The 15,138-nt window shown below is 50.7% G+C and overlaps 1 protein-coding gene across 1 annotated transcript; it reads left to right on the top strand.

Annotated features, from left to right (window-relative positions):
• Positions 1 to 10,609: 10,609 nt before the first annotated feature.
• ACKR3 (atypical chemokine receptor 3) lies at positions 10,610 to 11,704 on the top strand. The gene has a single exon (XM_074145714.1). It carries the CDS (start codon positions 10,610 to 10,612, stop codon positions 11,702 to 11,704), a length of 1,095 nt encoding a protein of 364 aa, XP_074001815.1.
• The last annotated feature ends 3,434 nt before the right edge of the window (positions 11,705 to 15,138 follow it).

Here is a 15,138-nt window from a genome sequence, read left to right as displayed (position 1 = left end):
GGTGAATGCTGACGGCAGCGTCCCCAGGCCGGACAGTCTGCCTGGAAAACGCAGATCTCTGCCGGCAGGTTTTCACAAGGCTTTCTGCTTTCAGGCTTCAAACAGCAGATGCTGGCGGCCTGTGACATCCCAAGGAGCTCAGCTTTTGTGCTCTAAAAATCTTCCTCTTAAATTTGGTCCTTGTTGTTGTGGTGGTGAAGTTGAAAATACAGCTTTGGAGCTACGGCATAGATGGAAACCAGCCTGAGAGGGGCTTTCAGGGGAAAAAAAATAATTACCAAAAAAAAGTAATCTCACGAACCTTTAAACTAATGGGTGGGTGGTATGGAGGAGAAAGGGAATACCTGTGCTGTGATTTCTCTTTTATTGCTTGGTTTAGTGGTCTAGGCTAGCTAGGGGAAGTGGGAGCCTTGCCCTAGAATGGGTTGTGGTCGCCCTGGCAGCCTGTGCTGGCACTTCCTTTGCTCTCCAGTTTTAAGAGGTCAACTTCTTTCTGCCACAGTTTCCCTAGCTGTAAAATAGGGTAATGCCGTGTGTTTGCAAGCGTGAACATGGCATCCATGCTCAGCGTCCCACCCAGCATCGCTGCCTGGCTTTCCCACCCTACCAAGCTATGGCAGCTCCTTCAGTCTGGGGCACCTCTGGTTCGTTCTGTCCTTCTGCAGAGGAGGACACTGGTCTCCTTGGAGCTGCCTACGAGTATGAATGCCTTTCCCGCGTCTCTGCAATCACGAGTAGTGCCTTTCCACAGTGGGGAGGGTGGGTGCAGCAGTGGGGAGGGTATTTCTCCTTGCTCTCTTCCCCTTGGTTTCCTCATCTTGTGTCTCTTCCAAACCAGACAGGATGGAGCTGGACAGGAGACCAGCCCTGTGGCTTTCCTGACGGCTGCCGGGGGCTGCTTACACTGCGTTAGGCATGGCTTGGCATTAAATGACTTGATTGTTTTCTGTTGGTAGGGGAAGTGAAGCTGGGCAGGGCCAAAGTTGCTGCCTGCTGGAAATTCGCGGCTTGTTTCCTTTCTGCCTGAGATTTCAGAGGTGACTCCTGATGTAGTCATCTATTTATTCCTTTTGTTAGTCCGGTGGCTTGTTCCTCCATCCATCATCCAACCGATGCAGTGAGGAACGTGACCAGGAGAGGACAGAGAACTAGCTGTCTTGGAAGAGGGAGGAAATGAGTGCTGCCTTTTCGGCCTGGCGCTGGCTCCCGGGACTGCAGGAAGCTCTTTTATACCTCCGTACACTTCACGGATCACAGCCTGATTTCCTTCAGGGCTCTCCCTGGCTTCATCATCTTGATGTGGGTGTTTGCACTCCTGGCCGGCGCGTTGTTCTCCGCCTGCGCGTGAGGCTGCTGCTTTTGGACACCCGCTCGGTGATGCTGCTCCCTCCTCGCTCTCGCTGCACGCAGATCCTCTCTTGTGCGATGGAGAAGTGTTTCCCTTTGTCCCTTTTTGATATTTGCTATGGTATTGAAGTGCTTCTCCACCCAACGCATATATGCACTTATGCACTTTTGCCTTACTGGCTTTCACTCTCACCCCAAAAAAAACTTTCTCGCACTTAAAGCTGCCAACTTGCCTTCTTTTTTTTTTTTTTTTTTTTAAATTTAATTGACTTGAGTTGGCAGGGCTGGGTGTTAGCTTCCATCTGCCTCCCAGTTGGAAAAGGAAGCCTTAAGGGAAAATGAGGATGCTTTCAGCCCGCATTGCCAACGCCAGCAGGGACAGGCTGTGGAGACTGTGAGAAATTCCTGATTCCTCCCCCCCCACCCCACCCCACCCTGTTAGTAAAAACTTGTGCTGTTGGAGAAAAAAAAAAAATATCTTGCTGTAGTTTGGGCAGTTAAACAAAATATAAATGCAAAACAATTGGACAAGCAGTTAAAATCTGTCTTTTCAGTGCCGTGTTTTGCCCAACACCCCGTGCCTGCCCCTCCTGTCATATCTATCTCCGCGGGTCAGAGCTCACCCTTAGGTGTGTTTATCTGCAGCACGGAGCATGGTGGAGCCTTGACCTTGCGCAGGGCCTCCCGTGGTCTGGGGAAAGCAGAGCCTCATCATGGAAGGACCCCCAGAAAAACCCAGCGAGGCAAAGCCGGTGCCCCATGAAGGTGACTGGTCTCTCCCCGGCATGTTGCCACAGACTCCTCTGTAGCAGCATGAAGAGCTTTGCTGTCCCCCCCTTCCTCAATAACTGGAGATGACTCGTTTTCAATGAGCAACGGATTGCCTTGCCTGGATAGCTGCATCTACGAGGAGTTTCTGGTCGCTGGATGGTCTGAAGATCACATCTCTTGGGACACCTGCTGGGACTGGCAGCAGATACCAACTAATCATGGCAAGCAGGTAGCATCTTGACCTTCTGCTGATCTTATCTGGGGTGCCCAGCTTCCCCCCCAGCTCTGCTTGATGTGTTTTAGGGAGGTGGTTTCATATTTTGCAGGCTTTTTTCAAGACTGTGTTGTTTTGCTTACGGCCTGAGTGTTTCATCCGTGAATGCTGAGCAAAATCTGGCTTTCATAATGGAAAGGGAATGGGCTCCATCTCTCCTGCGTGAGGAACGTGCTTGCTATAAAAAAGATAACTGGAGGGAGGAACCTGGAAAGGGCAGGGAGGGCTCTGCTCTCGGCAAATGCAGGAGCGGGGAGGTGGCCTGCGACTCCTGGACAGCCAGCAGCTTTGCTGTTGGAGATGTTGGCCAGTATTTTTGGAGAGCTGTGGAAGAGATTGTACTACTTGATGTTATTTTCTGGCACACCAAGTAAGGAAAAACCACTCCGCTTGCTTTTTTGGCTAAAGTAACTCTGGAGTTCTGCTAGAGTGCCTTTATTTTTATTTTTTATTTTTTTTTTCCCTAGGATTTTCAGAGCCCAATTTAGCCAAGTGCTTCAGTACATGCTTATTTTTAAACCTAATCCTGTCTTTGGTCTGAACTCATTGTGCTTCAATTCCGCCAACACCCACGGACTTGGGCAAGCTCTCAGAATTTAAGCAGATGCTGAAACTCTTCGCTCACCAACAGCCGTAATGTTTGGAGGACCTCATACTGGGAGAGTAGAGGTCGGGCAAGGGGACAAGGTATCTTACATCTCACCCTCTCCATCCGAGGGATGGAGAAACATTCGTCTCTCTCTTCTCCTCCTTCCCTGGCACCTAAACCCCCAGCAATGTCGTGAGCAAGGTGGTGGGATAGCATGGTCCAGGTGGCCTCTTGCGGTCTTGCTGCAGGGTGGCATTTTGAGCCGGTGACGGTCCAGAACTTGGTGAGGACAGAGGCACCACCAAACGTCCAACAGGTTGAGCCTTTCTCCAGCATGTTTTCTTTGCCGCGTGCTCCCGGGATACCTCAGTGTGGTGTCTGCTGGGAGATGTTGGAGGTCTCTGGGGATCCACGGGGCCGAGCTGGGTGGCAGCACGGGGTGAGCACCGGCCAAGCTTCACTGCGCATTTGGAGCTGCAGGAGTTGTAATACCTACAGCTTAATTTTCTCTTTGCTGGCAGAGAAGCTGAAGCTAATTGTGCCTTCACTTGCAGGGGTGTAAAAACGATGCATTTGACTCTGCTCCTTGATGGGGGCAGAGTTAAGGCTGAGAAATGAAGCTCAGTTAAAACAGCAATCATAGAATCATAGAATGGTTAGAGTTGGAAGGGACCTTAAAGATCATCCAGTTCCAACCCCCCTGCCATGGGCAGGGACACCTCCACTAGAGCAGGTTGCTCAAAGCCCCATCCAGCCTGGCCTTGAACACCTCCAGGGATGGGGCATCCACAACTTCCCCGGGCAACCTGTTCCAGTGTCTCACCATCCTCACAGGAAAGAATTTCTTCCTAATATCTAATCTAAATCTCCCCTCTTCCAATTTAAAACCATTACCCCTTGTCCTGTCACTACACTTCCTGACAAAGAGTCCCTCTCCGGCTCTCCTGTAGGCTCCCTTCAGATATTGGAAGGCTGCTATAAGGTCTCCCCGGAGCCTTCCCTTCTCCAGGCTGAACAACCCCAGCTCTCTCAGCCTGTCTTCATAGGGGAGGTGCTCCAGCCCTCTCATCATCTTCGTGGCCCTCCGCTGGACCCGTTCCAACAGGTCCGTGTCCTTCCTGTGTTGAGGACTCCAGAGCTGGACACAGTACTCCAGGTGGGGTCTCACGAGCGCAGAGTAGAGGGGTAGAATCACCTCCCGTGACCTGCTGGCCACCCTTCTCTTGATGCAGCCCAGGATGTGATTGGCTTTCTGGGCTGCCAACGCACATTGCCGGCTCATGTTGAGCTTCTCATCCACCAACACCCCCAAGTCCTTCTCCTCAGGGCTGCTCTCCAGCCATTCTCCGCCCAATCTCTTTTTTTAAATAATTGAGACTGCTCTGCTGGCAGCTAGAAGTCCTTTTAACCCACGTCCTTGCTCTTTTTAAACAGGTCCCTTCTGCCGCAAAATAAAATGTCTTGTTTTGCCACGTCCCTGTCTGGCTTTCAGCTTAGGTGCTTTCATGGGAAAACGCGTTCTCTTTTTAAGCATGCCTTTGCCAGCAGGTTTTAATGCAAGCTTTTAATTGCCTGTGGAAATAGGATTAAGCATCTCGGGAAAAACAAAATATATTCTTTCCTGGGGGTGTTGAAGCCCTCGGGTTGGAAGCGCTAAAACGCCCTTCCAAAAAGTGCCGGGTGAAATGTGTGTGAGGTAGCCTGTTTCTCCTGGCTGGACAGTGGCTCCGTAAGGATGAGGTGATTTAGGGTCTGGGAGCCGTAGGTGTGGGTGTGTGCTCCAGCGCCAGGGTTTGGGCAGGGGGGGGAGCCAAGCCCCTGCTCCGGGTTATCTGGTGGTTTTTTGGAGCAGCCTGGTGGTTCCTGCGTCGCATCCCCGGGAGCTGTCAGGGCTGGTGTCAGCCTTCAGCAAGTCGTATTGCGCGGCTGTCGTGTTGGCAGGTAGATTATCATCTAATCCTAGCATCTTCCCTGGGACGGATGGACAGACAGACAGACGGACACCGCTGGAGCTGAGTACAGACCTACCCCCTTCCGCTCCACAGGCCATTTTAATCACCTGCTTTTCCTGTGCTGAGGAGGAGTGTTAAAGGAGTGGATTTTCAGTTTCAGTTAGCGAGTTTCCAGTTTTCTGCCACTTTTCCTCGGCGTTTAATCTTTCTTGCCCTGGCTGAGGGAGTAGAAATAAGAACCCGCTGCCTCTCCTTGCCTTGCCTTCTCAGTATTTTATACTGCTGGGGGAAAAAAAAACCAAAACAGAAAATAGCTAGAAACATGCAGGGCTTTTTCCCCCCTCTTGCTTTTGAAATTATTTCTCCTCTCTTTCTCCTTCTTTGTTTCCCCCTTTGTTGTTTCTTTTTTTTCTTTTCTTTTTTTCTTTTCTTTTTTCTTTTCTTTTTTTCTTTTCTTTTTTTCTTTTCTTTTTTCTTTTCTTTTTTTCTTTTCTTTTTTTCTTTTCTTTTTTCTTTTCTTTTTTCTTTTCTTTTTTCTTTTCTTTTTTTCTTTTCTTTTTTTCTTTTCTTTTTTTCTTTTCTTTTTTTCTTTTCTTTTTTTCTTTTCTTTTTTTCTTTTTTCTTTTTTTTTTTTCTTTTTTTCTTTTCTTTTTTCTTTTCTTTTTTCTTTCCTTTTTTCTTTTTTTCTTTTTTTCTTTTCTTTTTTCTTCCTTCTTCTTCCTTCTTCTTCCTTCTTCTTCCTTCTTCTTCCTTCTTCTTCCTTCTTCTTCCTTCTTTTTCCCCCATCCTGGTGTCAGCCCCCTTTCCCTCTCTCCCTGCCGCCTCTTAGAGCGGCTCTCTACCCCCCCCCCCCCCAACCCCTCGACCCGCTCTCCCTTTAATATTAACGGAGACCCCAAAAGAGCCACCACCCTCGCACGTTAACCCCTCTCCCCTCCTTGGGGGGGGGGTGTGTGGGGGGTGGTGCAGCGAGGCGCCCCCTCCCGCCTCCTTCACCCTGCCCCGGAGCTCCCCCCGCGGGGGCCGGGCCGGGCGGTGCCGGGGCGGGCGGCGGTGCCGGGGCCGCCCCCGAGAGGCGGTCCCCCGCCGCGGATATAGCGGGGCGGCGGCGACGGGCCGGGCTCATTCGCTCCGTCGGCGCACAGGCAGCGGGAGGTAAGGGCTTGGGGGGGCGGGGGGGGGGGAAGCCGAGCATCCACCCAGCCGGGTCTGGAGGGGCTGCGGGGCGGGGGGTTGTGCGCGCCGCGGGTGTCCGTGTCCCCCCTCCATCCCCGGCCCGGGCAGGGTTAGAGCCGCGGGGGGATGGAGCAGCCCGGCTCCCCTCGGGCCGAGCCCCCCCGTCTCCCCCGCAATCCTCCCACGGCTGCATCCCAGCCCCTCTCGGGATCATACCGGTGGGGGGGTGGTGGTGGTGGAGCCCTCCTCTTCCCGCACCCTGCCTGGTTTTCCCGGGGCCGGGTTAGCGGGCTGGCACACCTCGCCGTGGCGGAGTTTGGTGGCGTGCTGGGAGGCTCTGAGACTTTGGAGTCACCTGCTTTGGGCCACTGCAGCATCCCACCACTGTCATGGCACGGAGTGCTGCTTGTTTCTGGATGCTCTGTTCCTCTGCCTACCTGGGCGTGATCCAGAGTTGTGCAGGACACTTATTTCCCCAATTTTTTTTTTTTTTTCAACTTAGAACTGGAGGAAAGAGTTTAAATGTGTTGGGCTCAGTCTTGCAAAGCCCCTTAAGGGCATGGGTGTCCTCTTGTGGTGGCCAAATGGCCCGGACAGGGCTGTGCCGCCCACCTCCTCATGCTGGAGAGCCAGGTTGGCCCTTTGACATGGGAAAGGTGAAGGTGTGTAGGTCACCACCCGTCCTGGCTTTTCCTGGCATAGCTCTTTTCCTTCGCAGTTTAAGAAGGGCAAAGCCCATTTTGCCCGCACCCCTGAGCTGCCTGGAGGCGGGTCTGAGTGCAGGCAGGACCAGGCTCTGAGATGCTCTTGGGTGAAAGAGGGTATGCTGAGAAGTTCCCAAAAGTGTCAAGGGCTTGAACGCTGCCAGGCAGTACCAGGCTGGCCCCCTAGCCAGGGGTGCTCATCCCTGTTTACTTTTCCACAGCCTGCACCGGGTCCTGGGCAGGATATGGGATGAGGAGGGTGCAGTCCTGCAGGCTGCATCAGCTCCAGCGACATCTCTGGCTGCCTGGAGCAGGATTTCGGGTGCATCTTCTTTCCTTGGTGGTGTAACTCCTGTGAACTAGTGGGGACTGGCCACGGCACATGTGCCTGCCGGGCAAAAGGGGGGATGGCCTGCAAGAGTTTTGCAGTGCAGCGGGCACAAAATGCAATTCCAGCCGCCTTCACAAGTTTTTTAAGATATTGTGCTGTCTGCAGAGAGCGCTAAAGGTATTTTTTTTAGGAGCACAAAGTGGCTTTATTGAGTTTCTCTGGTGAGTTTTCCCCCCACCACCGCCACTTCCCAGCTAATCTGGGTGGGAATCGGAGCTCGGGTTACAGCAGCTAATCCCAGACTATAGAGCTGTAATCTCTGAATATAGCCATCCTCCCCAGCAGGGCTTTGAGCCTGGGAGACCCGTATCGGTTTCACGGTTTTATTTTATTACTGCGCTGGGGATGCAAAACTGCACAGGCACGTAGGCGGCCCCGGACAGATGGATGCACGTGCATCCAGCAGACCCGCTCTTGGAGCAGAGGCAGGCTGAGATTGGGGCAGAGCATCGTTTGCCTACGTTAAGATCCACAGGGTGGTTGTGAGTGAGCAGCTGGGCTGGGGGTGCCCGTTCCTAGCTGCTGTCCTAGGCTGGTGGCCGTGGTGGCAGCCAACATTGCTGTGAGCCCCAGGCAGCTTCAGGGGCTTTCTGCTGCTGTGTTCACAGAATCACATGGGGTTGGAAGGGACCTCTGGAGATCATCTAGTCCAAACCCCCTGCCAAAACAGGTCCACCCAGAGCAGGTCCCACAGGAACGTGTCCAGGCGGGTTTTGAATGTCTCCAGAGAAGGAGACTCTACCACCTCCCTGGGCAGCGTATTATGTTGCTGCCTCCCTGATCGCCCTCACTGCCTCTCTATTGGCACTGGTGATCTGACACCCTGCGGCCAGGTCTGAGTTTCTTCTCGATTAGGGGATGTACTGGAGTCTTGGCAGTGGGTGGTCACAGCCCCCTCCTGGAGGTTGGTTTGAGTTGGGGTCTTGAGATGCAAAATGAGCCCGCTCCCCTTGTTGGATCATGTGCCTTTCCAGAAGATGCCCAGGCCTGCCCGTGCTACTTCTGTGGGGTGTTATGGGGTTAGCCTGGTGTCCCTCCTGCTCTGCTTGCCTCGCTGTCCAGAAACATCAGCAGGTCTCCTGCCATGGGGCTGGGAGTTTTGTAGCTGTCAGGGAGTTTGCTTTAGTTGCTATGGGGTCTTGAGATACAGGGTCTTAGGGATGGCGCTGCTTCTCCCCACGCTTGAGAGGCCTTGAAAAGTGTTTGCGCTGGGGATGCAGCCGGTATTGGTGGGTCCTTGGATGAGGTCTGGCAGGAGACCCATCCCTCTCTCCCACTTGCAGCCCTGGGCCGAAGCGAGCATCTCGGGGAGCTGCGCCTGGGCGGTGCGCATCCCTGCTGCCTGCACCAGCTGGGTGGTACAGGCATCTTGAGGGTGGCCTGCATCTCCGCGGGGGCCAGGATCAGCCCTTCTCCTTGGTGTAGGCATGGGTTAAATCACCCCCTGCTCTCCTGAGCCCAACCCGAGACAGAAAGCTACTGCTGTCTCGGCTCCCTCTTTAGCCAGCGTTGTAGCAAAATCCGTGCTTAATTTGGTTGGAATCTCAACTCTGTCTTTCAGCAGGCCAGCGGGATGGAAGGCTGGAAGGCTGCGTGGGTTTGAAGCGATAGGCTAGATCTCCTTGCGGGGCCAGTTTGGGCCCTGTTTGTGGAGAGATTTCATCTCTGCTGGATACGTGCACGGCCCCCCTCATTGTTAGTGCCACCGGCATCCCCTCCATCAGGACAATAGGGCCTTGAGTTCTCCTCAGTAATCTCCCCCCTTATCTCCCTTCTCTTCCGTAGCCTGTGTCCCTGGGAGGGTGGGAGGTTTGGAAAGAGCCAATTATGCAGATAGAGGAGTGAGAGGTGTCAACTGACGTCCCCTTTCGGGGAGCGGGATGAGAAGAGGATGCTCAGCACCGGAGCGTGTTTGAGCTCATCCCTGCTTGCCATCCCCTCTGCACTCCCATAAGCACTGCCAAGAGGTCTTTTGGTGGGGGCGAGGATGTTCAGTGATGTGGGTGGCCATGTGAGTTGTTTGCCTCCTTGCTCATGCCAGCGTTACCCCCAGGACCAGTGTGGCATCGGGGGGTACTGCTCACTGCAGGGACTGAGAGTGTGGGGAACAGCAAGGTGGCCACCATTCAGGATGCCAGAAGTGTCCGTGGTGGCAACTACAGGTGGGCTGCCTGTCTGACCTGATGCTCTGGCTCAAGTGAAGCCATGGTGGTACGAGATGGGGTCCATCCCTTGGAAACCCACCTCTCCATCTTTATTTTGGCATGCCCCAAACTGGAGCCTGCGGACACAGAGCTCCAAAGTTTGCTTGGCTGAAGCATGGCAGTCATGGACCAAGGCTGCTGCTGTGGGTGGTGCTGTTGGCCCTGTGGGGTGGGAGAGTCCCACCAGGGGAGGCAGAATTTTTACACTGCCCCAAAAGCACAACCGTAATTAGCAGCCCAGCTTTGGATTTTGTCTAAGCTGTGTAGGTCTGCTGGGGCCCTTCCTTCTGCTGGCAAGGAAGTTAACGAGGAACCCCCCTTGCTTTGTCCACTGCCTGCCAATGGAAGAAGGTGCTGAAGAGGCAAGAAAAGTAGATGTAGAAAAGCAAAAGGGTGCGGAGGAAGCAGTTGTTGTGGAGCCAGCTGTGATGGGGGAGTGTTTTGTAAATCAAAGCACTCTCCTAAAAAGAAAACTTAAGCCCAGCAGATCTACTCAGTGGTCAAGCTCTGACTTCTTTTCTCAAAGCTACGTGATAATCGTTAAATGCAGGGGATGCTTTGTAAAATAGAATTCAAGAGAAGGGGGGAGGATGGAGCAGGATTTAAATTTAAAATTGGACGAGGGTACAAAGCCCCTTAGTTCCCCATTTCTGTTTGATGCAGCTGGAGCTGGGCTTGACAAGATGCTGACCAGAGCTTGTGGTAAATGTTTTACGGTACCGTGTATCAGCCAGATCAATTCTGCTACACTTGAGGGAGTGCAGATAAAATGGCTTAAAGATTCCCCTGCTGAAAGCGATAGTATCATCATTTATGCCGGAGGAGACAGATTTAGTTGCCTGACATTTATTTGGCCATGGTGTACTTTGTGGATTTCACACCCGGGGATGATAGCCAACCTGATGATGTCAGATGTGAGCTGCGAGGAAAAAAAAAAAAAAAAAAAGAAAATCACAGAAAAAGCTAATGCTGTTCTTCTTTTGTTGACCAGATGAGTTTTGCTATGTATCTGTTCTCGTTGTTTTACTCCACAGTTCTCTTTAATGAAAAGTGCCTTACAAGAGTAGGTCGTTACTAAACCAGCTTGTCCTGCATGTGCTGCGTGGTATGAAGATGGCAGCAGAAACGTCTCTGTTAACTTAGGTTGTTTCTTTTGATCCTGTTTTGCCTGCAGGTCACTTGAACTCCACACTGAGCGAACATGAGCGCACTTGATTTGACTTCCATCCTCGATTTTCTGGAAACAGCCAACTTGACGGAGATCAACTGGACGTGCAACAATGGTGACTGCATCACAGTTGATGCGACGACATGCCCTGGCACACTCAACAAAAGTGCCCTGCTATACACCCTGTCCTTCTTCTACATTTTCATTTTTGTCATAGGGCTGGTGGCCAACTCGGTTGTGGTGTGGGTCAACCTCCAAGCCAAAATGACTGGCTATGAAACCCACCTCTACATCTTTAATTTGGCTATCGCTGATCTGTGTGTCGTCATCACCCTTCCAGTGTGGGTTGTCTCCCTTGTCCAGCATAACCAGTGGCACATGGGTGAAATCACGTGCAAGATAACTCACCTTATATTTTCCATCAACTTGTACGGCAGCATCTTCTTCCTGGCATGCATGAGTGTGGACCGTTACCTCTCAGTTGCCTATTTCACCAATTCCAGCAATCGCAAGAAGAAGATAATCCGTCGCTGCATCTGCATCTTAGTGTGGCTTCTTGCCTTCTCTGCGTCTCTCCCAGACACGTATTATCTCAAGACGGTCTCTTCCAACAACGAAACCTATTGCCGTCCTGTCTATCCAGAGGAGAGCTTCAAAGAGTGGTTGATTGGCATGGAGCTCATCTCTGTTGTGCTGGGCTTTCTTATCCCTTTTCCAATCATTGCTTTCTTTTATTTCCTCCTTGCAAAGACCATCTCCTCCTCCAGTGACCAAGAGAGGAAAAGCAACGGGAAGATCATTTTCTCCTACGTTGTCGTGTTTCTCGTCTGCTGGCTACCCTACCATGTAGCTGTCCTGCTTGACATCTTCTATAGCCTTCATTTCATACCTTTCAGTTGTCAGATGGAGAACTTCTTATATGCCACTCTTCACGTCACTCAGTGTTTCTCTCTAGTCCATTGCTGCGTCAACCCCATCCTGTACAGCTTCATTAACCGCAACTACAGATACGAGCTCATGAAGGCCTTTATTTTCAAGTACTCTGCCAAAACTGGGCTCACTAAACTTATCGACGCTTCCAGAGTGTCAGAAGCAGAGTACTCTGCTCTGGAGCAAAATGCCAAATGACTGCAACCCCAGAAAGAAACCTCTTTGACTCTCTGACCTTTGTTTTTTGCGTGTTGGTTTGGCGGTTTGTTTATTTTTTTTGTTGTCGTTATTTGTTTTTGTGTGCGTGTGGCTTTTTTTTTTTTTTTTTTTTACCCCTCCTTTCCCTGTGCTTCTTATGAACGGGGCATGAATTCAAGCCTACAAAAAAGAAATAGCAAACTGTAAATTAAGAAATAGAATCAGGTGCAAGATGGAAGTGGTACCAAAATGAAGCCTTTTGTTGATGTGTTTTGTTTGATCTCCTCCTAGCCCGGTCTGGACTTCTCGACAACACTATGCAAATGGAAATGACTTTCTAGCAAACAAAGCCATTGTGTACCGTAGATAATATGCATTTCAAGGATAAGCTTTTTCTTCCACGTGTAGATTCCCTCTTGTCTCCTTGTATATTTTATATATATAGTGTGTTATATTTAAAAGCTCAAGACTTTATTTTCTGGCTCTTGGTGTACCTTATACAATTGTATTTGAAAGTTAAATATATTTTTATCGTGCATTTGAAGCATATTGCTGATGAGTGTATCCGGAGTGCTGTATTCTGAGTGTTAAGATTGCCATTTGGTTTAAACTATCGTAGGTAAGAGGCTGCCGGCAAATAGCAGAGTGAAAATGATCTCTTTAAGTGCATCCTCCTTGGCTGGCACGCTTTTATCAGCCGTAGCTTTATGTGGTGGTCATACCCACGTGTCTGGAGCATGAAATGTATGTATTGTAATATAGTTACCATCGTGTTAAAATTAACAGTATTGTAAGAGTTGTTAACTCCTACGCCCATACTTCACCAAGCTGTATCCTTATGCACAGAATGAATGATCTTACTTCTGAGAGTTGTCTCTATTTGTAAGTTATTTTTGTAAAATAAAGATCTGGGGGGAAAAAAAAAAAAAAAAAGTCTATGCCTACCAGTGATTTGACTTGCCACCATCCTCCTCCTCCTCAGGAAAAAAAAAAAAAGCCAAAAAGAAGAAATCCCAAAGCCACCTTCTCTCCTTTGTTTGGTGCAGGAGCAAACAGGTCAGTCTGTATTTTCCTGGTGTGTGTTGGCAGTGGGCAGAAACCATTGAATGAAGGAATGTGAGACAGCGCTGATGCGTGGTGAGAGGGGAAGGGGTAGGAGGAGCGGTTCTGTGGAAGGCTGTGCTGTTTGGGAAGGTAAAGATGATGGATTTATAAGGTGAAAGCTGCTGGGAGTGATGAAAGGCTATGTCTGTAGCTTAGGAACAAACGTGTGGAAGAAAAACATGGAAGTATGCAGATGGAGCGGATAGTTGGACTAATCCAGGTGCAGTCCTCAGCCGTTTTTGCTTGTGATGGAATTTGGGGGTTAGCAGTCCTGACAGCATTAAATCCCTTTTTACCTGTTCTTCTCTTTGTTATGGCTCCTGTTGAATTTGCAGTGCTGCGTTGCCAAAGTGTGGGGCAAGATTCGGCTGCTGCCACGGGACGTACGAAGTACATCATCGGTAAGCCAGCGAAGCACTTGAATCGTGGTTGTCTTTGTCTCGGGACAAGGTAACTAATGTTAAACTAATGATGACTCTCCAACCATCACTGACTTGCTGGTTGGCATGTTTTGCAGCTCTGGCGCAGCGCTAACTGCTTTGCTGTGAAAGCCACACTTTAAATTCCCATTAAATCAAAGCATGCCCTCATCCCTCTGAGATTCCGAGAGCCTAAGAATTTTGTACTGACGGTATTTTGTTTCTTTCTACAAGTTACTTTACTGCCTTCTCAAAAGTTGATCCTACAAAACCAGATGTTTGCCAGCGCTGCAAGGTCTGCCATCCCTTCCTTGTACCTCGGTGTTTCTGAAAAAGTGCTGGTCTGCCCCCGGATGGAGGAGCCGGTTGTGGAGAATGGCTGCCACCGTAAATGTCACAACGTTGTTACGCAAGTACAGCCTTTTGTGCGGACACTTCTAGGAGAGGTACTTTGAGGTTCCTGTAAGCCTGCGGAACTGCAAGGAAATTGCTCTCTCTCGTACTGATAGTTAAAAATTGGAGGCAGCGTGTCAATACGGAGAAATTAGCGTTCCTGATTTAGCTGGGCGTTGCTTTTCGTGCCCTGGCATCCAGATGTGCAGCTGTGTGTCCTCACCAAAGGTAGAGAGCTTGGGCATCCCGCTCCCGTACGCCTGCAGGGTATTTTCCAGTCTATATCGGTGTAGCTATTTCAGTTCGGGTCCTGTCTCGGGCAGTATGGTGTTTTCCTGCAATGCTGTAGCTGGTTTGAGGGTTTGATTTGGCAGAAGCTCACAATTTTTTATTTTATTTTTTTCCTCTCTCTGCAGTTTGGTGTTTGAAGTGCGGCATTGGCCCTGGAGATATCCTGGGATATCCTGAGATGTCCTGGGTTGTGCCGAGCGTGAGGCAGGTCCTGCAGACCTGCTGCGTAGACTGGATGGATAAAAGTCTCCAGGTCTCCTCGTTGGGGAGGTGAATTGTGGTGGGATGACGCCTTTTCCAAAAGCAGGGTCAGACTGAGAGAGCAGGTAAAGCTCACGACCGTGACCCTCGCTGTCAAACAGCTCTACGGGTCCTTTCCAGCTCCTTGGGTGGAAAGACCTGGAGCTGAGCACCCACCTTGTCTCCTTGGTCCCTGAAAGGACAGGGGGAGGTGGGAGGCGGGAGGCAGCAGCACTGGGGCTTGGGAAGGGTGCACGAGATCCTTTCTGGGCGCTACTTATGTGGAGGTGGGTGGCCCCGAGGTGGCCGTGACACTGGGAGAAGGTTGGTAGTTGGCAGATGATGGGAAACTGGTGGAGGGGGGAGCGGTGCAGAGGGATAGAAGCATGGAGTTTGTCTGTTGCTGCATATTTCTCATTGGGATTTGTTTTCGTGCACTGAGATCAAAAAGGTGGGATTGGACCCCTTGGAGTCTGATACGAGGGAATTGATCGGCGGATAACAGGTGAGTGAAAATACGCGTCCTCAGGTAGATGTGACTGTGACTTGCAGTGAATGATGTGATAGCTGCTGTCACCTTGTTTGGCCAAATGTCCCAGCCCTGGAGCTGGGGCTGTTGCCAAGGGTCCCTGCTTCTTCCCGCTGTAGGGCTGTGGCTTTGGGGCAGGACTGGTGGGCTGGCTGCCTGTGCCCAGGGATCTCCCTTGTTCCTCTGACAGCTACAAGTGCACATGGATGTTTGGGTCCTCCCTTTGCAAGGAGGTAAAATCCATGTTGGAGCAAGTCCTCCTGCTTAATTCTTGGGCTTTACGGCTGAGAGCATCCCAGCGCTGTCAGACTCCACGTGCCTCGGAGGCAGGCATCGAGCAAGTAAAAATACATCTGCTCCCTGAGAAAGGAATTTTTTTTAATTTTTTTTTTTTTTTTAAATACAGAAAGTGCAGTTCCTGCTTTATTGTTACTTAAACACAGATTTCCTTTTATGAG

Source organism: Numenius arquata, chromosome 3 (genome assembly GCF_964106895.1).
Source record: "Numenius arquata chromosome 3, bNumArq3.hap1.1, whole genome shotgun sequence".
NCBI lineage: Eukaryota > Metazoa > Chordata > Aves > Charadriiformes > Scolopacidae > Numenius > Numenius arquata.
Note: the sequence above shows the minus strand (reverse complement) of the source record. Positions and strands in the feature narration are given on the sequence as shown.